General features: G+C 47.3%; 1 protein-coding gene across 2 annotated transcripts in view; it reads right to left on the bottom strand.

Annotated features, from left to right (window-relative positions):
* The window catches only part of FRAS1 (Fraser extracellular matrix complex subunit 1), a 244094-nt gene that overhangs the window by 58544 nt on the left and 165905 nt on the right, over positions 1 to 19645 (bottom strand). For both annotated transcript variants that reach the window (XM_045536898.1, XM_045536896.1), the window contains exons 30-36: positions 19367 to 19520; positions 15667 to 15845; positions 11677 to 11793; positions 7418 to 7532; positions 6750 to 6887; positions 4489 to 4521; positions 268 to 399 (exon numbers count right to left, since the gene is read on the bottom strand). In XM_045536898.1, the coding sequence (XP_045392854.1) occupies positions 268 to 399; positions 4489 to 4521; positions 6750 to 6887; positions 7418 to 7532; positions 11677 to 11793; positions 15667 to 15845; positions 19367 to 19520 (868 nt within the window). The remainder of the gene's footprint in view (positions 1 to 267; positions 400 to 4488; positions 4522 to 6749; positions 6888 to 7417; positions 7533 to 11676; positions 11794 to 15666; positions 15846 to 19366; positions 19521 to 19645) is intronic.

Genomic DNA, 19645 nt, shown 5'->3' with positions numbered 1-19645 from the left:
TTGATGCCAACAAACCTAAGTCCCGGAGGCTGGAAAATAAATTCTGTGTTGTATTCCAGCCCCGGGCGTTGGCCTCTGAAGGCTCCTCCTCTCTGTGCTACTTGCACGGAGGCGGCTTTCCAAGGAAGCGTGCAGGGGAGCACGCACACGACTCCTGGACAAGGAGGTCGCTGCTTTTAGGCCACCATCAAGAGGTCTGAAGAGGGACTGTCGCCGAAATAAGGTCCCATTTGCAAAGCAGGTTTGCTTCAGGCTCCCAGTTCCTACCTAGAGGAGTGCTGCCTCCCGGGCTGACCTCGAGCAGCGGGGCTGTGACTCGGAACGTCGGCAGGCGCCGATCGGCGGGAAGTAGGTGGATGGTGAGGGCCGTCTCTGGACTGGTGTGCGCTCCGTCTGAAACTAGAGACACACACACACACACGCAGATCAGCCTGTAGGCTGGTCATCCTCATGCGTTTCCACAAATAGGTCACTAGACGCTGTTTTCGATCACCTTAACACTCTCAAGAGCTGTTTCCCAACTGGAAAAAGTAAGCGAGCGAGTGTGATTCCGTGAGCTATTCTAACAAAGTTCCTTCCACGGATAAGAAAAAGGAGAAAGGGCCATAATAATAAAATCATTCTAAGAGGCTCCTTTCACAACCAGATGAGCAGGAAAAATGTTACGAAGGTGATACGAAATATGAACTCGCAGGTGATGCTGGTAAAGGCTTTTATTTATGGGAGTAGTTTTTGATTCAATTCATTCCCCTAATGTTCCAGGGAAATATTTCCTTTCGTGAACTCTCTTTTGGAAATGATATGTCTGTGTCTCACTAGGGAAGAAGTTCTTGAAAGGACAGACGATATCCACACAAATGTCTCTAACGCATTAGTTTGGAAATAAGCAGATCCATTTCCACCTGGTCACTACGTGAAATGCCATCAGAAGACGACACCTTTGCGAGCAAAACAGTGACCTCGAGGTTTTACTTCCGGGTCGTTATCTGACATCCAAGTGAACACGGATCTGCGGGAACGAGAGCAGAACTGCCCGACCCCTGCCGTAACTCCAGCCCCTCTTCTCTTCCCTCCGTTCTCTGAAAGCCAAGCTCGGAGGGGCGTCTGCACCATGAACTCCTCAGTGTGCTTATCGGTAGTGGCTGCTGAGAAAACTGTCAAGCATTTCACATCTGTGATAAGCCTGCAGATGGGTTGGTCGAGAAACCAGTTTCCTTCCTCACTTTCTTCTTTCTGGGCTTAGGAACACGTCAGCAGGAATCTGACCTCTTCTTAAGCAAAAAAAAGCCCTGCTCTGTGACTCCTAGTAGTGATTCCATTCAGGTTTTAGATTTGTCCTTTCCTTGACACAGGTCTCAAAGATACAGCTAGATTTTCTAAGGGACACTCCACGCTCTAGAGAAGTCTAGAAACAGCCCTACTAAAGGCGAGAAGACATTATCCATGTGAGAACGAAGGTTTTATGGTTATAGTCCTTCAGTCCAGTGTCAAAATTATTACTACTACTTCTTTATTTATGTTCAATCTCCTTGTTTTCTGGATCATCAAAGATAGGGACAGATGATGCTTAACTTTTGGAAATTTGGCAATAATCCTACAAACTTTTCCATACGTTTCATTGGATTCTCTGAGGTCCTTGGAATCTAAGTTAAGAAACAAATGATTAAGAAATACAATTTTATTTTTTGTGTTCCATATTAGTTTTAACTGGAAATGTCTTAGTTCCTTTTCTGTTGCTTATAACAAAATACCTGAAACGGGGTGATTTATAGGAAAAGAAATTTACTCCTTACAGGCATAGAGGCTGAGAAGTCCGAGATCACGGGGCTGCGTCTGGCGAGGGCTCTCGTGCCGGTGGGGATTCTCTGCAGGGCCCTGGGGCAGCACCGGGCTCCCAGGCGAGGCTGCCGGGCGGGCGTGCTAAGGTGCTACCTCAGGTCACTCTTCCTCTTCTTATCAAGCCACCAGCTCCCCTCCCAGGATAATCCATTAACCCATTAGTCCATGAACAGATTAATCCATTCATGAGGACAGAACCCTCAACGTTCTATCACCTCCTGAAGGCCCACCTCTCCATACTGTCACCTTATGGATCAAGTCTAAACATGAGCTTTGGAAGCGACCTTCAAACCACAGCAGGGAGAAGTTTAGGGAGCCTGACATGCTTATTTTACGGAGGAAGAGAGGAAAGGCCCTAACACTTCAGAGCTGTGGTCACGTCACATGCTGCTCAGTGTGACCAGGCACATCCTGGGCCCCGTGTAAGTGGAGAAAGCTGTTTTCTGGTACCCGTGACCTAACTAGAAAATACACCACTTGGGTGCGGGGTTTTGCCACAAATGTAAGAACCTGCAGTCGAGATGTCAGCAGTCGCATGTCCAGCCTCTTTCTAAGCAACATCTCCGAGTTCTCTGAGACACAGTCAAACTGCCTCTCTGGGCTAAACGCCTGCTGCGGGGACCCTCTGCCCCGCGGTGACCTTGCCCGGAACTGCCCTGCAGGGCTGCGCTGCCTCGAAGCCGGTCAGGCCGGGACATCAGCTTTCCTGCTCATCTTGGCTCATTAACCAAAACGGGCTGTTCTCCCTCATTGTGTGGCTTAGTATCAGGGCACTCGGGCTTTTTCCTGCGTTAGTTCATTATCGCTCTAATTTAAAATTCTCTTTCACAAAACTCTCCTAAAGGGCATGGCTTCCCTCCTACTAGATTCAAAAAGTTTTTCTCCTTTAAAAAAAAAAAAAAAGGAAGCTTGGGGCAGAAACAAGATAATTTAAGGTCGCCTGAGGTCTGTCTAGTCCCGCCACTCTGTATGGGGGGCTCAAGGCTCATTTAACTCAAAGTCCTGGAGAAGCCAGGTGTTAACCCTTCACTGCTCAAGCTTCCAGGTAAGAGCTGGGGATTGGACACCAAGCTGGCGCGTTACCACGACACTCGTTTCCCACGTTACCGACACGCAGGCACATGAGACCGAACCAGCTGTCCCACCCTGCGAGTCAGAACCTGGCATTAAAGTCCCGGCTCTGCTGTTCACCAGCAGTGGAAACAGATCACTTGCCCTTAACGACGTCCAGCATCCTCAGCCTTAAAATGCTGACAATAATACCTGTCCTTACAGTATTGTTGTAAGAATTCAATAAGACAATTTTATTGTAAACTGTTTCATAAAAATGTAAAACTCTGTTATATATTATTACTGATTATAGGAACGACCCAGAGGCCTGTCACTAGAAATGAACAGATATTGGGTTCATATCAGCAGTGACACAACACTGAAATTTGCTGTTGCTCCAAGTGCGACTTTTTAACCCTCGAAGAAGAACGGAAGAGCCGGGAGTGTGAGAGGGGTGACTCTCCCCCGCCAAGATTTTTCCCTCTGGGAACACGTGGATGGTTGGTTGGGGGGAACAGTCAATCCCACCTAAACAGCTACTTCAGGACGCTGTTCATGGCCAATCCTCACTCTAGACCTGGACAGGAGAGACTCACGGCCACGGGGCCCAGCACAGAAGCCAGGTCTGACCCTGCTTTGCTGCTGGCACTCGGCTGCTACAGCACGAACTAGACCTGGATGCTGAGGTCTCCTACACACAGGTTCTCAGCTCATCTCTAGTCGTACGACTCCTCCCTCAGTAGGAAGGCGTTCAGTGGACGGCTCTATTTATGACCGTACACAACCACTGTTCATTAGCCGAGCATAATACAGGGTTGATTATGTACTAATCGTTGTTCTGGAAGCTTCACCTATATTATTACTATTGTCCCCACTTACGGGTGAGGCATAGAGAGGTTAAGAAACTTTCCCAGAATAAGCTGAACCCCAGGGCCATCCGGATCCAGAGTCTAAGACCTTAACTGCAATGACCTCTTTTTTTTTTTTTTTTTGAGACAGAGTCTCGCTTTGTCACCCAGGCTAGAGTGAGTGCCGTGGCATCAGCCTAGCTCACAGCAACCTCAAACTCCTGGGCTTAAGCAACCCTGCTGCCTCAGCCTCCCGAGTAGCTGGGACTACAGGCATGTGCCACCATGCCCGGCTAATTTTTTCTATATAGATTTTTAGCTGTCCAAATCATTTCTTTCTATTTTTGGTAGAGACGGGGTCTCACTCTTGCTCAGGCTGGTCTCGAACTCCTGACCTCGAGCGATCCACCCGCCTCGGCCTCCCAGAGTGCTAGGATTACAGGCGTGAGCCACCGCGCCCGGCCTATGCAATGACCTCTTTAATAGATATTAGGACAAGTTGAATTGGGGCTTCAAAATTGATCCTTAACCTCCTTGGCAGATTATTTTTTCTGTGAATACAAAGTTAAGCTATTACTACTTAACTCACCATGTGACTATTTTAGAAGAAACTTGTTTTAGAAGAAAAATTACATAAATTTTAGGTATTTCTTAGGAAATAGCTAGAAGTAACAATAAAAGGAGGAAAAAGAAAGAACTAACAAGGAAAAGAAAAATCCCATTTTCTCATAAAATGGAGAGGAGTCTTTACCTGTGAAGTGGAATTTCACTGATTCTGGGAGACCTGGAAGAGGGAGAGAGAAATCAGCAGACTGAACATTTTGCTGTCAGAAACACAGGGGGCAGGCACGAAATACGAGGCAAAGGTTAGGGAAGCAAAGGATGTTTTACTCTAAATTATTCTGGTCTGGGGAAAGATCACCAGGTCATTTGCTAACGTTATATCAAATTTAATGGCAGCAGCATTAATTTTAAGCAGCAAAAAGAACCACCTAGTGGAATAATTTTATACCACAGCAGTTAGAGTGATTTATAAGACGTTAATTCAAATCCCATTTTATCAGTACATAAAATCCTACAAATCGGTGACCGTGGGTGACGCCGTGTATCACTCACAGGGCTTTCCGGTGGGCCAGTTCCACGGCAGAGCTGAGCGACGCAGGGACGTTGATTTACACACGGCGACTCCTGAGAGACTGATCACGCGGGGTCTACCCCGCGGACCACACGGCACAGACTCCCCTGTCTCTGAAGAGCTTCCGCGAGCTCAGGCGGGTACAGGGTTCCGGAACTTACTTCACGTTTTCCTTCCCTCTGATCCCAGGACACCCTGTGTTTCTTGCAAAGTATCTTGGGACGCACGGGCCAGAGAACCCTGCGCGTTCCATGGGCCATTAGCTACCCGGTCGCTAAACGCTGGAGACGATCCCCAGAGAACAGGCTTCTTCCTTCCTTTGGAGATGTTCACTCTAACTGAAGAGTCACCCACTCTCTGGACGATTAATCTTATAAATAATGGCAAATATCACTTTAAATGTTTGCCACAATCAAAAAAAGTAGCTCTCAAATTATTTAATCCCTGTTCAACTTCCCATAAGAAATCGTCAGCTGTTCTGTAACTCTATAAAAATGATGCCCTATATTCACGATGGGATGTGGTACATACACCTTAAAGATCATAAAGAAGCAGACTCCAAGATTTTTAGAATATTCCAAGGCATAAAAATGTTGAGGCGTAGGGACTCAAAACTCCTGCTTTCTGGCCAGCAGCTTTGATTGCTGGGTTAGGAGAAGATACAAGAGGAGCCAGGTTTAAGGCTGTCATGGCTTAGGGGAAGGGCACAGACCGGCTTTAAGGAGAAACTCAGTTATTCTTCCATGCAGTCTTCTCTTCCTTTAGAAAGGTATCTTCTACCAAATCCTGGTTTTATTTATTAATTTTTCCCCCTTAAGAGATGGGGGTCTTGTTCTCTTACCGGGGCTGCAGGGCAGTGGCACGATCGTAGCTCACTGTAGCCTCAAACTCCAGGCCTCAAGGGATCCTCCTGCCTCAGCCTCTCGAGTAGCTGGGACTACAGGCATGTGCCACCATGCCTGGCTAATTTTTTGTAGAGATGGGGGTCTCACTATGTTGCCCAGGCTGGTCTTAAATTCCTGGGCTCAAACGATCCTCCCCCCTTGGCCTCCTAAAGTGATGGGATTACGGGTGCGAGCCACCGCACCTGGCCTAATCCTGATTTTCATCCCCAAAGAGGGCCTGCGTTCTCCAGCCCACACGGTGCCCCCCCTAAGGCACTGCAAGACCCTCCCCACCAGCTTCCCCTCATCCCGGTGCCTGTGGACTCCGGCACCCCACCAGGGCTGTTCCCATCACTGCAGTCAAAGGAGAGCCGCCTACCGGGTCCCTCTCACTCCCAGGATCGAGACCCAAACACTCACAGAGGCTCCCAGGGCCAGGGCGTGGCTGTCTCTGCCGCCAGGGTGGTGCCTGACCTGCTTAACCCTCCACATTCAAGGCGCGCCGACGCCACGGGACTGTCTCCCACCCAGCCTCAGCCTCGTCGCTTGCTGCCCTCCCCTCCGGGCAGCCCCACTCAGCCCTGCGGCCAGCTCGACTGGGTGTGACGTTTCATTCCACCACCAAACCTCCTTGCTCCTTCCCAGAGCTCTTGTCTCAGTCTGCAATTAAACACGCATTACTGGGATTATTCACCAAATCCCGTCTCTACACCTAGATCCCAAAACGCGCCACGAGCAGGATCCAAGCCTCTCTCTGCTCACCACGGTATCCCCAAGGCCTCCCTCAGCGACTGGCACACGGGAGGCACTAAACAGAAGCCCGCACGCAGATTAAATAAAACACAAAGATGGAACAGCCCGAGCTCCACACTGGCCAACACGTCTCAAGCTACTCTGAGCAGCCACGAAGCCGTGTCACCAAACCACCCAGGACGGGAGGAAGCAGCACAGAGAGCAGGTGGCCGCCTTGCGGCCGAGAGGAGCCCACGTTACCCGCGAAGGAGAAGGCCATGAGCTCCTGCAGGTGGGGGGCAGCAGGCGGCGGGCGGTACACGATCTTGCCCTGGTTCACATCCTCCTGCGTGAAATGCCGGATGGGAGAGTGAGGCTGGTCCCTGCGCTCGATGGTCCCTGGGAGGAAGAGACCCAGCGTGAACGTCGGCGGTAACCAACCCCCATGGCGGCCGAGAGCCGGCCCTTCCCACTGGTGGGGTCTTTCGTCCTCAGGAACGATGGCTCTCGGGAAACTATTCTCTGGTTATTAAAGAAAAAGGGCAAATCTGAAGCCCAAACAAACTTTCAACTGGGATGTGGGGACAATAACCCATAGTACGATGCAACCTACTGCCCCTGATGTGCCCAGACCAGGTAATTTTCCAGAAGTCATGGACGTCGCATCCTAATTATGGGATTCTCTCAATTGAGTTTCTTTTTTTCTTTTGGAGACAGAGTCTCGCTCTGTCACCCGGGCTAGAGTGCTGTGGCGTCAGCCTCGCTCACAGCAACCTCAAATTCCTGGGCTCAAGTGATCCTCCTGCCTCAGCCTCCCGAGTAGCTGGGACCAAAGGCATGTGCCACCATGCCCGGCTAATTTTTTCTATATATATTTTTAGTTGTCCAGATAATCTCTATGTTTTTAGATAATTTACTGCACATCTTACCTTGACCTGGGCGCAGAGGTACAGTGATATTGTATGTGATCTTCCCACTCGGCCTCTCGGAGTTCACAAAGGAGAGGGAACGAGGCTGAATGACAGTCAGGCCGTCTTCTCGAGCCTACGTAGAGTTTAAGAAGGAAGAAGAAAAAACTGGTGTGATGGAAACGAAAGCCAGAGGCAAAAACAAACCCTATGAGAACACACACACACACACACACACACACACACACACACACACACACACACACACAAATTCACTCTGGACTTTTAAATTAGTCACACTTAGCAAAATTTTCTCCACGAGTTCAGAGAAGGATCTGGTCTCTTGCACTGCAGTTTATCCCGGCCTTAAGAACCTTGAGGGGTTCTAGATGCTTCTCGGGGCTTCTTGGACTCTGGCTTTGCTCTTCCCGGCGCCCGGCCCCAGGGTCATGTCGGTGCAGGTGTAGGCGGAGCGTTTGAAAACGAGGCACCTCAGCCGGCTGTTCCACTGTCCTGCCGCTCAGCTGGCTCGCACATCGCTGCTGCTCTGACTTGACGGGCTAAGCCGAATCCGGCCAGAATTCTAAGGACTCAACGGAGAACTTCAAGTCTTGGCCCCAAGAGGTTCTTCAGAGCACAGTCCCCCTTCGAGAAGGGCAATGCTTTCTGGTTTCTGGGTGAAAGACGAACCCACCAAAAAGAGGCTCATCATTTGGATTCAGAGGTTTAAGAGCTGTTTGTTTATTAAGGCACGTGAAATAGCCAATACTTCCCTTTGTCTCCGTTCTACTATTCGAAAGCACTAGATGTTGCTTTTCTCTTCCAGCTTTCAAGATCCAATGAATGAGTCAAGTCATATCAATCAGAGGGCTGATGTGTGTTCAGCATTTACTACCTGTGCATGCCCGTCACCCACCAACTGGCAACACTCAAAAAACACAGAGAGAGTCAGACTCCGTCCTCGACTGGGCGTGACAGTGGGTTGGGGACAGCAGCAAAAACAAAGTGTGGCGAGGAGAGAAGGGAAATCAGCCGGAGCACAGGCCCCTCGCCTGGGTCCTGTTTGCTGTTACAAAACAGAACGAAACAGCCGGCTCACGGCAGGCTCTTCCTAACTGACCCCTGAAGGCGGGCTAGAGTCTGACAGGCCCTCCTGGCTCTCTGAAGCTCTGCTCCTTTGGGAAGGAATTTCCCCGTTTGGGAAAGGATTAAGCAGGGCTCAGCCGTGCTCGTGGAGGAGGGTGTGGCATTCTTCCTTTTCACCAAGAAAAGACTGAAGGTTACAGTTGCTTTGCAATTGTCCCCAAGGCATGCTTGTCCTGGGGAGGGGCAGACTTTGCAGGTTAGGACAGGCCCCCTGTGGCGAAGAGTCATATTTCAGGCCCCTGCTGAGGTCTGGAATGTAACGAGCAAGGAAAATCAGAATCGCGAATAGCAGGCAGCTGGCCTTTCTACAGCAAAACAAGTAAGGACGACACACTAAATACATGTGCCCTTTATAAGGTGTTAATAGCCCACACATACGTGTGCACAGCTGCAAACGTGTACAGATAGAAAAAGTACAGGCTCACTACATTTTTTCTAGTTTGTCACCTTTTAATCCCAAAGCCATCACAATAACTACGAATTTTTAGAGTATCATGGGATATTTTTGAAAATCTGCATATCCGTAGAACAGTAAAGTGATAAGGGGATTATCGTGGACACAGGACCACGGAAAAAGGAAATATGTTCTAGCTAAGATAACAGTCTATTTTAGAATTTATGAATACTATTTCTCTCCTAATAGAAATAGACACTAAGTAGGAAAAGAACTGAATTCTGTGAAGCAAGCAATATTGAGTATAATCAATTTTAATATTGGCTATTCGGAATGTTCAATAGTTATCAATTAAACATGGTGAGTTTAGAGATTAAACTTCATAGAAATCATCACAAAAGACACTTTTAAACTAATATATCTGCTAACAAAAGAAGATCACAGAATAACGGTTCTCATTACACCCACATGCCCCGCACCCCGGGGCACCTCGACACGCTCTGAAACCAGAGGTTCCACCCTCCTCCATGTCTAACCCCGACTGAACCTCTAGATCTCTCTCCCTCCCTCTCTCTCGTTTTACCATCTTAGCCATCTGTAAGTGCACAGTGCTGTCGTGTGGATGTTAATACGTGCACACCGTTGTGCGACAGATCTCTAGACCTGCTCCATGCTGCAAAAGGGAAAACTCCACGTCCACTGAACAAATCCCCTTTCCTCGCTCTGCCCCCGGCCCTGGCAACTGCCGTCTTCTTCCTGCTTTTCTTGACCACGTTCTCCTCTGCATCTCATACAGGTGGAATCGTGCAGCGTTCATCTTTCTGTGACCGACTGATTTCACTCAGCATAACGCCCTCAAGGTTCATCCGTGTTGTGGCATGGGCCAAGATTGCTTTTTTTTTTTTTTTAAGGCTGAGTAATATTCCTGCCGTGACCCTCTCCCAGGCCCTGCTGGTCCGGCTCCTCCCATCTGCTCCGTATCATCACTCTGTCATGGCATTTGTCACTGTATCATCCTGGCTTATTTATTCGCTTGTCTCCTCTTTTACACTCAAAGTCCCTTGAGAAGAGAGACTGTTCTATGGTCATCGAATCTCCAACGTCTCCCCCAGGACTTGGCATAAATTGGGGGCTCGAGGTGCTCATGAAGGAGTGGCTGCAGGGGGGAAAAGGAGACGCCCACCCCCAATCACACAAACGAAGACATGACACGGGCATTCACCACACGTATCCGTAACGTACTTACCAATACGCACAGAGTCTGTGCGCTTAGACGAGTCTACACCACTGAATTGAGACTGTCTTTGTCACAGATTACAAGTGTGTCCCCATGGCAATGGCCCTAACTAATGTCAAAGGAAATATAAACTGTGTGTATTCTAAGAAATTAAGAGTGGGCTAGTCACATGTTACGGGAAACTGACCTTTGAGTTACCCTGAGTTTCAACCAAACAGACTTGATCCGCAGACACGCGGCCCGAGCCCCTGCAGGTGAAGTGACCTGAATGGTGTCTCGAGCATCCACAGCCACAGAGCGGGAACGACGCCGTCCCCACGGCACCCAGCCCATTTCAAACCCCAAACCACCCCGCATTAGCATTTGGCAAGAAACCTGCGTGCACATTTTTCTTTACAGTTTAAAGCAAACTCTGATCCGAGTTCCTCCAGTCAGAATGATGAATTACAGACCTGATAGTGCTGCTGAATTACGATTTCTTTAAATTACGGTTTACAGTAGAAATGCCGATACCAGCTAGTCATTAAAAACTTTCTCTTCTCCCCTTTATGTCTCTGTCGTGCCCAGACCCGTAATTTCTGGAACTACAGCTGCTGTCTTTGCTGTGGCTCGAGGCTGATGCACGACTTAGGGGTGTAATCAGGGGGCGCTGACCAAAATGTGGGCCCAGCACGACTGATTTACGAGGTCTGCTCGCCTGTGGCTCTGTCTGCAGGAGGGGCTCTGCCCCGAGGTCCCCCCCAAGAGGGGGCTGCCCTGGACTTGCTAACTGCCTCAACTAAGCGTCGCACATGAACGGAGCCGACGTCCTGCTTGAGGCCCCCCACGACCCGCGCTCCTTCCCGCCTTGCACACGGGTCTCCTGGGATCCGGCTCCGCGACCTGCACCCTCGTCCTCACCACGTCCCCTCTGCCCTCCTCATCGCTCCGGTCTACGGAATCGTCTGCAGTTTCCCGACAGTCACACTCTCCCGCCTCTCGGCCGTTCCACGAGCCCTTTTCACTGTGGCCGTGCCCTTTGCCCTCAGGTCCCCACCCCCCAACCTGCTCCCGAACCCTCACTTGGGCGACTGCTACTTCTCTCTCGGACTCAGCCCCGACCGCGCCTTCTCCAGGCGGCTTTGGCAGCAACAAGCTTCCAACAGGGTGTCTGACAGCTTCTCCGGCCAGGTGGTCCCCTACCTGGCTGAACGATTATGCCCAAATGGTACGGAGGACATGGACCTAAGCCTGAAACCTCTCTAGGTCCTCAAAGAGAGGCCCTGGGGCTGCACGGGACGCTGCAGAGAGGACACCAGCCGCGGGTGGGAAGAGCGAGTCCACAGAACCTCACTCTCCCTCTGGGACTCTCCTTTCCCAGGTCACAGAGAGACGTGTTCCCGGGACTGGGAGCTGCGGGCTGCGGAGTCTGCCCCGGGCCAGGCATGTGCTGCCTGCAGAGCCAGGACACGTATCAACACGCCACGTCCCCCCTGCAAGCAGGAACCACGGCCCCCAACTCACAGTCATGTGCAGAGACGATTCCGGAAAGAGTTCGGGGGCTTCCGGCGTCTGCGGCAAGATGGCGACGTTGAACACCCGGCTCTCCAGGTGGCTCTGGGCGTCCGTGGCGCTGGACACCTGAGAAGAAACGTCACCCTGGTGGGTCCCTCGTCCCCTGCTGGGCGGAGCATGCGGTGCGCGTTTTACTTTTGCCCATTAAGCCACCTGTCTTTGAATTCCATGCGCTTCCGCATTTCAAGTCTCATTCTGCTCTTCATAGTTTAACATTAACCTTTTTCTGATTACAGAACAATACGTCATCATTTTAGGCAACGCTGAAAACGCAGCGAAGTACAAATAACAAATAAAAATTAATCTAGAATTTCACTACCTGGAAATAGTGATGATCAATGTATTGATGGATTTCACTTAAACCTTTTTTGTACGCAGATATAGCAAACTTCATACGCAATTATGTGTTCTAATTTTTTTGACTTAACAGTACTATGATATTTTGTTATGTCATTAAACATTCCTGAAAACATGACTTTTGATGGCTATGTAATATCTTACTATGAGTATGTAACATATGATTTTTATTCCATTTCTTTCATATTTACTCAGCTCAGGTAAACGACAAATCCCAGCCTCACGACTGCAGGGCAAGATCAGTAACATTTATACTTTGGGCAGAGGTCACAAAAAGCAACCTTTCCCTGGTTCACAAATGTTGTGCAGCGATGCTTTCCTTATGCAGCTTTTCGCTCCCCAAACTCCCCTCTCTCCTCTGTTCCCTCCACCTCAGTCTCGGCTCAAGGACCGCTGAGCCCTGTGCAGCGTGTGCAGTTGCATTGATTCCACACGACAAGGGCAGGGTTCTAGAAACTCTGAGAAAAAGGCAGGGATCACAGCCCCTTCTCTCTGTCTTTTAAGTTACTAAGGACAGAAAAACTCTCTTCTTTGTCCTCATCTTGATCATATCAGACGCCTGCGATCAAGTCTCAGAAGACACGTGTTCAAGGAAACCTCATGTTGCTATAAATCTTAATAACAATAATGATAATTCACTGATGGTCTGTCATGGGCTCAGCACTGTACTGGCTACTTTTCAAAGGTTACCTTACTTAATACCCACAAAGTAGATATGATCGGCTTTTTCACAGATGAAGAAAGGTCAAGAAGTTTAAGCAGGTTGGGCGCGGTGGCCTCTACATAAATTTTACATAAATCCCAAGCCGCACGTGCACAGTGACAGCCGGGACGCGTTGATGACTGCTGACAGCTCATCAACATTAAAATGGAAGTAAATCCATGCAACTCATTATGTTGTATTTTCTGCTTTAAAGAAAAAAGAGAAGGGAAGAGAGCAAAGAATCAGAACAGCATCTCTTTTTAGCTCCAAATCCTCCAGGGACACTAAAATGATGAATGGGAAAAGTTGCTAACCGTTTATTTTAGCACATAGCTGTAGCGTCTGCGTCACTTCAAATCAGAATAGGAGGTAAGCTCATAAAATGAGACTTTAAGAACAAACACACCAAAACTTTTATGTCAGGAGAACACAATCCCAGAGCATTGCTTCATATTTGCAATAAAGATGCCGCCAGTGTTCAAAATGCATTTTTTGGATGCTTTCAGATGGAGTTCACAAGTCACAGAAGAATCCTTCCTTCGTCATTACTCCCCATTTTAACCAAAAATAATTATCACTCTTTTTCTTACCAGACCTGATTCTGAATAACTTTTGGCTATTTGGCTGTATTTTTAAATCTACTTTCAAAGGCTAATACACTGTCCCTACTGAGGATATTCTCAGGAGTATCCCACACACTTTAATGGCAAATTCAAATAGTTTTAAACACATTTTGAGCAAAGTGTGTGAAGGCTCCAAAGCGAACCACTTTCTAAGTAATAACATTCAACTGGATATTTTAAACTCTAGTAAGTTTGTTTCTTAAAAAAATCAGTAACTTTTGCTACTGTATTTTTTAATATTTTGTTTATTTTATCCACTTAGTAACCGACTTGCAAAAGCAATCAAATGTCATCCTGACCCCTGGGAGGCAAAGGATGGAGGATTCTAGTTCACCCAGGTGATCCCTTTTGATTGAGGTCTTTGCCTCCATCCCGACTCACCCTCTGACGACTGCTGCCGCCCCAGGTGCTAAAAACGAAAAGTTAACTGGGGCAAAGGGCACCCACTGTTTGCTCACTCACTGGACATTCAATGCCTTCTGTATAATCTCATTTTATTTTTTTATTTTTTATTTTTATTTTTTTTTATTTTTTTTGAGACAGAGTCTCACTTTGTTGCCCAGGCTAGAGTGAGTGCCGTGGCATCAGCCTAGCTCACAGCAACCTCAAACTCCTGGGCTTTAAGCGATCCTACTGCCTCAGCCTCCCGAGTAGCTGGGATTACAAGCATGCGCCACCATGCCCGGCTAATTTTTTCTATATATATATTTTAGTTGGCCAGATAATTTATTTCTATTTTTAGTAGAGACGGGGTCTCGCTCAGGCTGGTCTTGAACTCCTGACCTCGAGCGATCCACCCGCCTCGGCCTCCCAGAGGGCTAGGATTACAGGCGTGAGCCACCGCGCCCGGCCTATAATCTCATTTTAATGTTTTCCAAATTTATCTCAACCTGCTCTCTGGAAAAGCACATCTTCTACACAATGTAAATTAGTCGGGCAATGAAGATGTACAGGCCAGGCGGCAGAGGCAGGGTGATAACTGTAGCAAGGTGAGCTATCATGGCTCGTTTATCCCCAACTGGATTCCAGACAAAGGGGAGAGTCTCAGACTTCGAGAGGCTCTGACACTGCTTTGGCTCATCACCATAAACATACGTATTTTCTCTGGCCCTTTACCATGTTTTTCTCTGTATCTGTGCTCATTCGTAATTCCTTATCTCTTTGTGTTTCTATTTAATGCTTTATTTCCAAATGGTGCTCCCCAGAAGTGTGTCTAATTTTATTCATTGCTTTCAAAGAATCAGGTTTTGTACTCATTTGTCATTTCTAGCATTTTATAATTAACCAATTCTTCGGCTGATCTCTATTAATTCCTTCCCTTCACTTTCCTTGCATTTCCCTTGTGGTTCTCCAGCTTCTCGAGTTAAATGTTCAGGACATTTATTTTCATGCTTTCCTGATCAATAATCAGAGCTTAAGGCCACCAATTTTCTTCTGAATACCATTTTGTCCACATGATTTATGTTTTGATAAGTTATTTCTTCCTCATCAATATTTCTTAACAGTTTGCTGCTTTGATTTCCTTTAAGGAATTTCCTAGGAATTACTTAGAAGACCATTTTAAACATTTCGAGTAGTTTGAATTTTTTGTTTACCTTTTTATAATCAATTTCTAATTATATTCATCATGGCCAGAGAATGCACCCAGTATGATCTGTTGTTCTTTAATTTACTGAGGGTCTCCTTACAGTACGGTATTTGACCAATTTTTATAAATGGTAGTAACAAATTCGTACGTAGTACTTACTACTTAATAGGCAGTATTATAAATACTTTATACATGCTAACTCAAATCTTTACAATAATTGCTTCACAGACAAAGAAAATGAAGCACAAGCCTTTTCCCCAAGTAATTTGCCCAAAGTTGCACAGCAAGGACTCGGCAGACCTGACATCTGAACCGTCCGAGTCTGGCTGTAAATCCATGATCTTTTATGATAGGATGTGTTCCAGGAAAATTCACACAAAAAAAGACACGATTTTTTCCCTCCCTATACTATTTTCATATTTTGAAGAAATTCTGAACACTCTGGACGTGAGGTCATAGAAACCTCTTTGCTGTGGACAAGTCTGTCTGTGAAGACACCCACGTACCTGAACCGGCAGGTTAAACATCTCCCATTGCTATTAACTGCATTTCTTAGGAAATTCCCCCAAACGTGATTTTCTGGGCAATCGTGGGAAATCACCCAAGTTGTTTATAAATCAGAGTGATGGTTTGTGTCCGACGGCCGAGCGCCGGGAAGCAGAGGGTACCTGGAAGCGGAAGGAATCGCTCTGGGTGGGGGCCCCCGAGTGCCGGTACCAGACAGCGCCCTGGTCGACGTCCCGCTGGGTGAAGGTGCTGACGGGGGTGGCCGTCCTCCCGTCAGACAGGTGCTGGCCCTCGTCCGCGGGGCCGTCCGCAGGCGGGTTCCCCAGAAGGACCAGCTCCCCTGGGAGGGCACAAGCCACACGTCAGCGGGAAAGCAGGTCAGAAGTCTGATCCCCCTTTCCCAGCGTTTTTTATTTAACATAAAAGAAATGATGCACCTTTTGAAACCTTTATCTAAGGTGAAGGAAAGGATGTGAACACGTAATTCAACAGACACCACCGAATCCATGTTTAGACACAGAATTTTCAGTCTTTCAGCCAAAAGAACCAACAGTCATGTCATTCAGGGGTAATTCGTGTGTGGAGTTACTGACTCACATCTGTTCAAGTCACACAAGGTTGTGAGCCCTGTAAGCAAATATTTAAATGTTGGGGGTTGAAGAAATTCATTTCTACCCCCAACTCTTTACGTCACAGAAAGTGTGCTCCAACTAGGAAGTTTCTGCTGTAAACACAATGGGGTATTAGAAAAAATTCAGCGGACGTTATTTTTGGGAGAAATCTGTCCGAGGACAATCATATAGGTTGAGTATCCCTTATCTGAAATTCCTGGGACCAGAAGTGTTTCAGATTTCATATTTTTTCAGATTTTGGAATATTTGCATTATACATAACGAGATATCTTGGAGATGGGACCCAAGTCTAAACACAAAACTCATTTATGTTTCACATGCACAAATTAGCCTGAAGGCAACTGTACAATGTACTTTAATAATTTTGTGCAGGAGACAAGGTTTTGTCTGCATTTTGACTGCAACCTGTCACATAAGGTCAAACGTGGCGTTTTCCACTTCTAGCATCATGTTGATACTCGACATGTTTCGGATTGTGGAGCATTTCGGATTTTGGATCAGGGATGCTCAACCTGTCACAGCTGACACTGGAAGACACACGCCAGGCACCGCACTGTCCTTTATGTGGTGGTTCGAACTCAGCTCCACCACCTTCAACCACGTGAGCTTCCTTACGCTGTCAGCCTCTGCTCCTCGCTGGTCAAATGAGAACAGCAGTACGTATTTTACAAATGCTTACGTGGAATGCTGGCCACCCTTACTGGATATTGGCTAATTCCATTAATTTCAACTCCATAAATAGTCACTGAGTGCCCGTTCGGTGCTAACTACTAAGCCCTTCGGGAATAGGAGGATTCAAAAATTAACAAGATGCACTTCCCACCCCTACAGATCAGCCCCCAAGTCAGCTGGGATCCACTGTGAGGTTTTCGGCGGGTGAATGGCATGAACCGACTTAGGACACACAACATGGGATCGGAACATGGAAAGCCTATGAGGCTGGAAAGTCCTGTTAGGGAGGCTGGACTTTATCCTGTAACAACGGTAACAGCAGCAGTTAACATTTGTGCAGACAGTCTGACCAGTTACGACACAACTGCAGAATCCAGGGGAGAGACTGAGGCAACAGCAGTGAGACTGGAAAGAGACAAACGGCACGAGAGTCACGGAGGAAGCAGGAGCTGCGGAGCGTCACAAACGGGACCGTGGGGGACAGACGAGGAAGGAACCCTCTGTGCAATTCATGTCTGTTCCCCTCCAAGGTCAGCTCTTCGCCGAGAGCCCGAAGCCCGACGCGGAGGCTCTGCAGCAACGAGGGGGCAAGACGAGGGCCCCACAAACCCACCATCGGGACAGTCGGAGGGAAGCAGGGGGTGTGTGACGTGGGTTCTGGTCCCCCTTTCTCCTGCACAGTCCCCAAGGGTGGCAGATTGATTATCGCTAACAGGCAGCTCCGGACACACAGACGGGTCATGTTCACAGACGGAAGTTAATTCAGAGAGTTACAGCAGAAAAGGGTCACAGTGAAGCCTACGCGGCATTTATCCAGCGGAAACGGCAAACTTTCATCTTTGTAAAAGCCATTTAATTCAGCATTGTTTCGTTTAATACCCAATGGAAGAGTCAGCTGTTTCTAGAAAATACGGGGGCTTAATTTTTTGGCTTTTAATGATCAAGATAAAGGTAGAAAATTGAACACATCAAAAGAGTCACAGATTTTGAGAGATGAAAAAGACTTAAAAATTATCTAACTTAAGATCAGGAGTTGAAAGCACGATGAGAACAGGAAACATCACAAACGGGAAAATGGTAACTTGACAGTGGAATTATTTTAAAATTACATAAAACTTGATTTGTTACCTCACTACAGAAAATATATAACTTTAAAAATCTGATAGCCCAGAAGAAAACAGATTATTTTTCTTCTCCTATTTAATGCACCAAGTGAGTTTTTACTTTTGATGAATATAGTTTTCATTTTTCAGATGATTTACGTACTTTTTAAAATTTACCTGTTCCTTTATTTTTATAAGATTTTGTTATTTCTGTACAGTTTTAATTCCTTCTTTTATGTCTTTAAATCATTTTAAATATGTTTATCTCATGGTTTTCATAAGATGTTACTTTATGTGAAATCCTTGGGGTTTTAGTGATGTTTGTTTTGGTTATGGTCCTATAGACTGTTTCCTCACAGGTTCTATAATTTTAAACTCTGAGCCAATCTTCAGTGGCCTGGCCTTGAGGCGGGAGGGCCCTTCTGCAGCAGTTTCTTCTAGTTTCTATAAAGAACCCGAGAGGTTGGGTTAATTGGCCTGGGATTAATTTTTATGTAATTTCCCAGCTTTGAGTTTTCTCAGACAAGGCACACGGTGTCATCTAACCCAGACCTGCAGGAGTGATGGGCTTCAGGTTCTGAATTCTTAACAGACCTTCTGCTCCACTCTGAGGCTGGGACACAAGGCAGACAGCCTGGCCCTCTCTCCGTGCTGTGAGCTGCTCGTGTTCTATTCTGCCCTAGAGTTGAAGCCACGGCCTTCCAGAGTCCCGGTTTCCGGCAGGGTCTTAATTCCAATGCTCCGTCTCAGCACGAGCATTAAGTCCCAAGCCCAGGACACACACCAGCCCCCTCAGGGAGCCTGTCATGAGCTCTGCACAGACGGGGTTCAGTGCCTTCTTTGCTCAGGGCACCCGGAGATTTCCCTCTATTCCTGGGGGGCCAGCTATGAGCACCTTGTAAGTCTTGCTGTATCTTATCCAGCATTTCTAGGTGATGATGATGGAAAATTTCTCAGGTTATTATACGCTCCTACCTTGCTGGAAGTAGAAGTAACAACAGACGACAATGAAAAATGTTTTTATGTATTTTTACGTATTTTATGTATTTTTTAAAACATCTCATCAAGAAGAAGTCTAGCAATATTCTGAAAGGGATGTAAGGTGGAGTTTGAGAGCCTGATTCTTGAAATTAAATGACATGTATTGGCGAGGTGACTTTTAGCAAGCTAATTTTACCCCAGCTTTCCCATCTGCAAAACGAAGTTGTTTTGAAACTTAGGGTAAATTTTAGGTGTTATGCGCCATGTGTTTATAAACGTTAGTACACTACCTAGTAAGCATGCACAGAGTGACAGGTGTCGTGATCATTCTGGTTTTAAAGGGGCGCGTACGGGATTAGAAAGTTCAGTTCATGAGAATCGTGCCCTTGCTACGTGTTATCGTACGAAAGCAAACCCTACTCTGCTGGACGCAAAGCCGAGAGCACGCCAAAGGGGCAAAGAAGGAGTTTTACCAAACTTGGGGTGGTCTTGTGTAATCTTGTAGACAATATCCTCAGCGCTGGCCCCGGGGGCTTCGGCCTGTAAGATTCTGTCGGTGATCTGCAGCATCCCCCCTTCCGGAACCCACACCATGGAGTTCGCCACAAGCCGGAGACCTCTGTCATTCTAGAAAAAGGATAAAGTGCAAAATCAGGTCCAAGCAAAATAAGGAAGTGTCAGTCTTAAAAACATGTCATCAGATTCTATTCTCCCTGAAGATCCTCTAACAGAGAGAGATGCACAACTTTAGA

This window comes from Lemur catta, chromosome 24 (assembly GCF_020740605.2).
Source record: "Lemur catta isolate mLemCat1 chromosome 24, mLemCat1.pri, whole genome shotgun sequence".
Classification (NCBI taxonomy): domain Eukaryota; kingdom Metazoa; phylum Chordata; class Mammalia; order Primates; family Lemuridae; genus Lemur; species Lemur catta.
The sequence above is the reverse complement of the archived record's forward strand: the minus strand, read 5'-3'. Positions and strand labels throughout refer to the sequence as shown.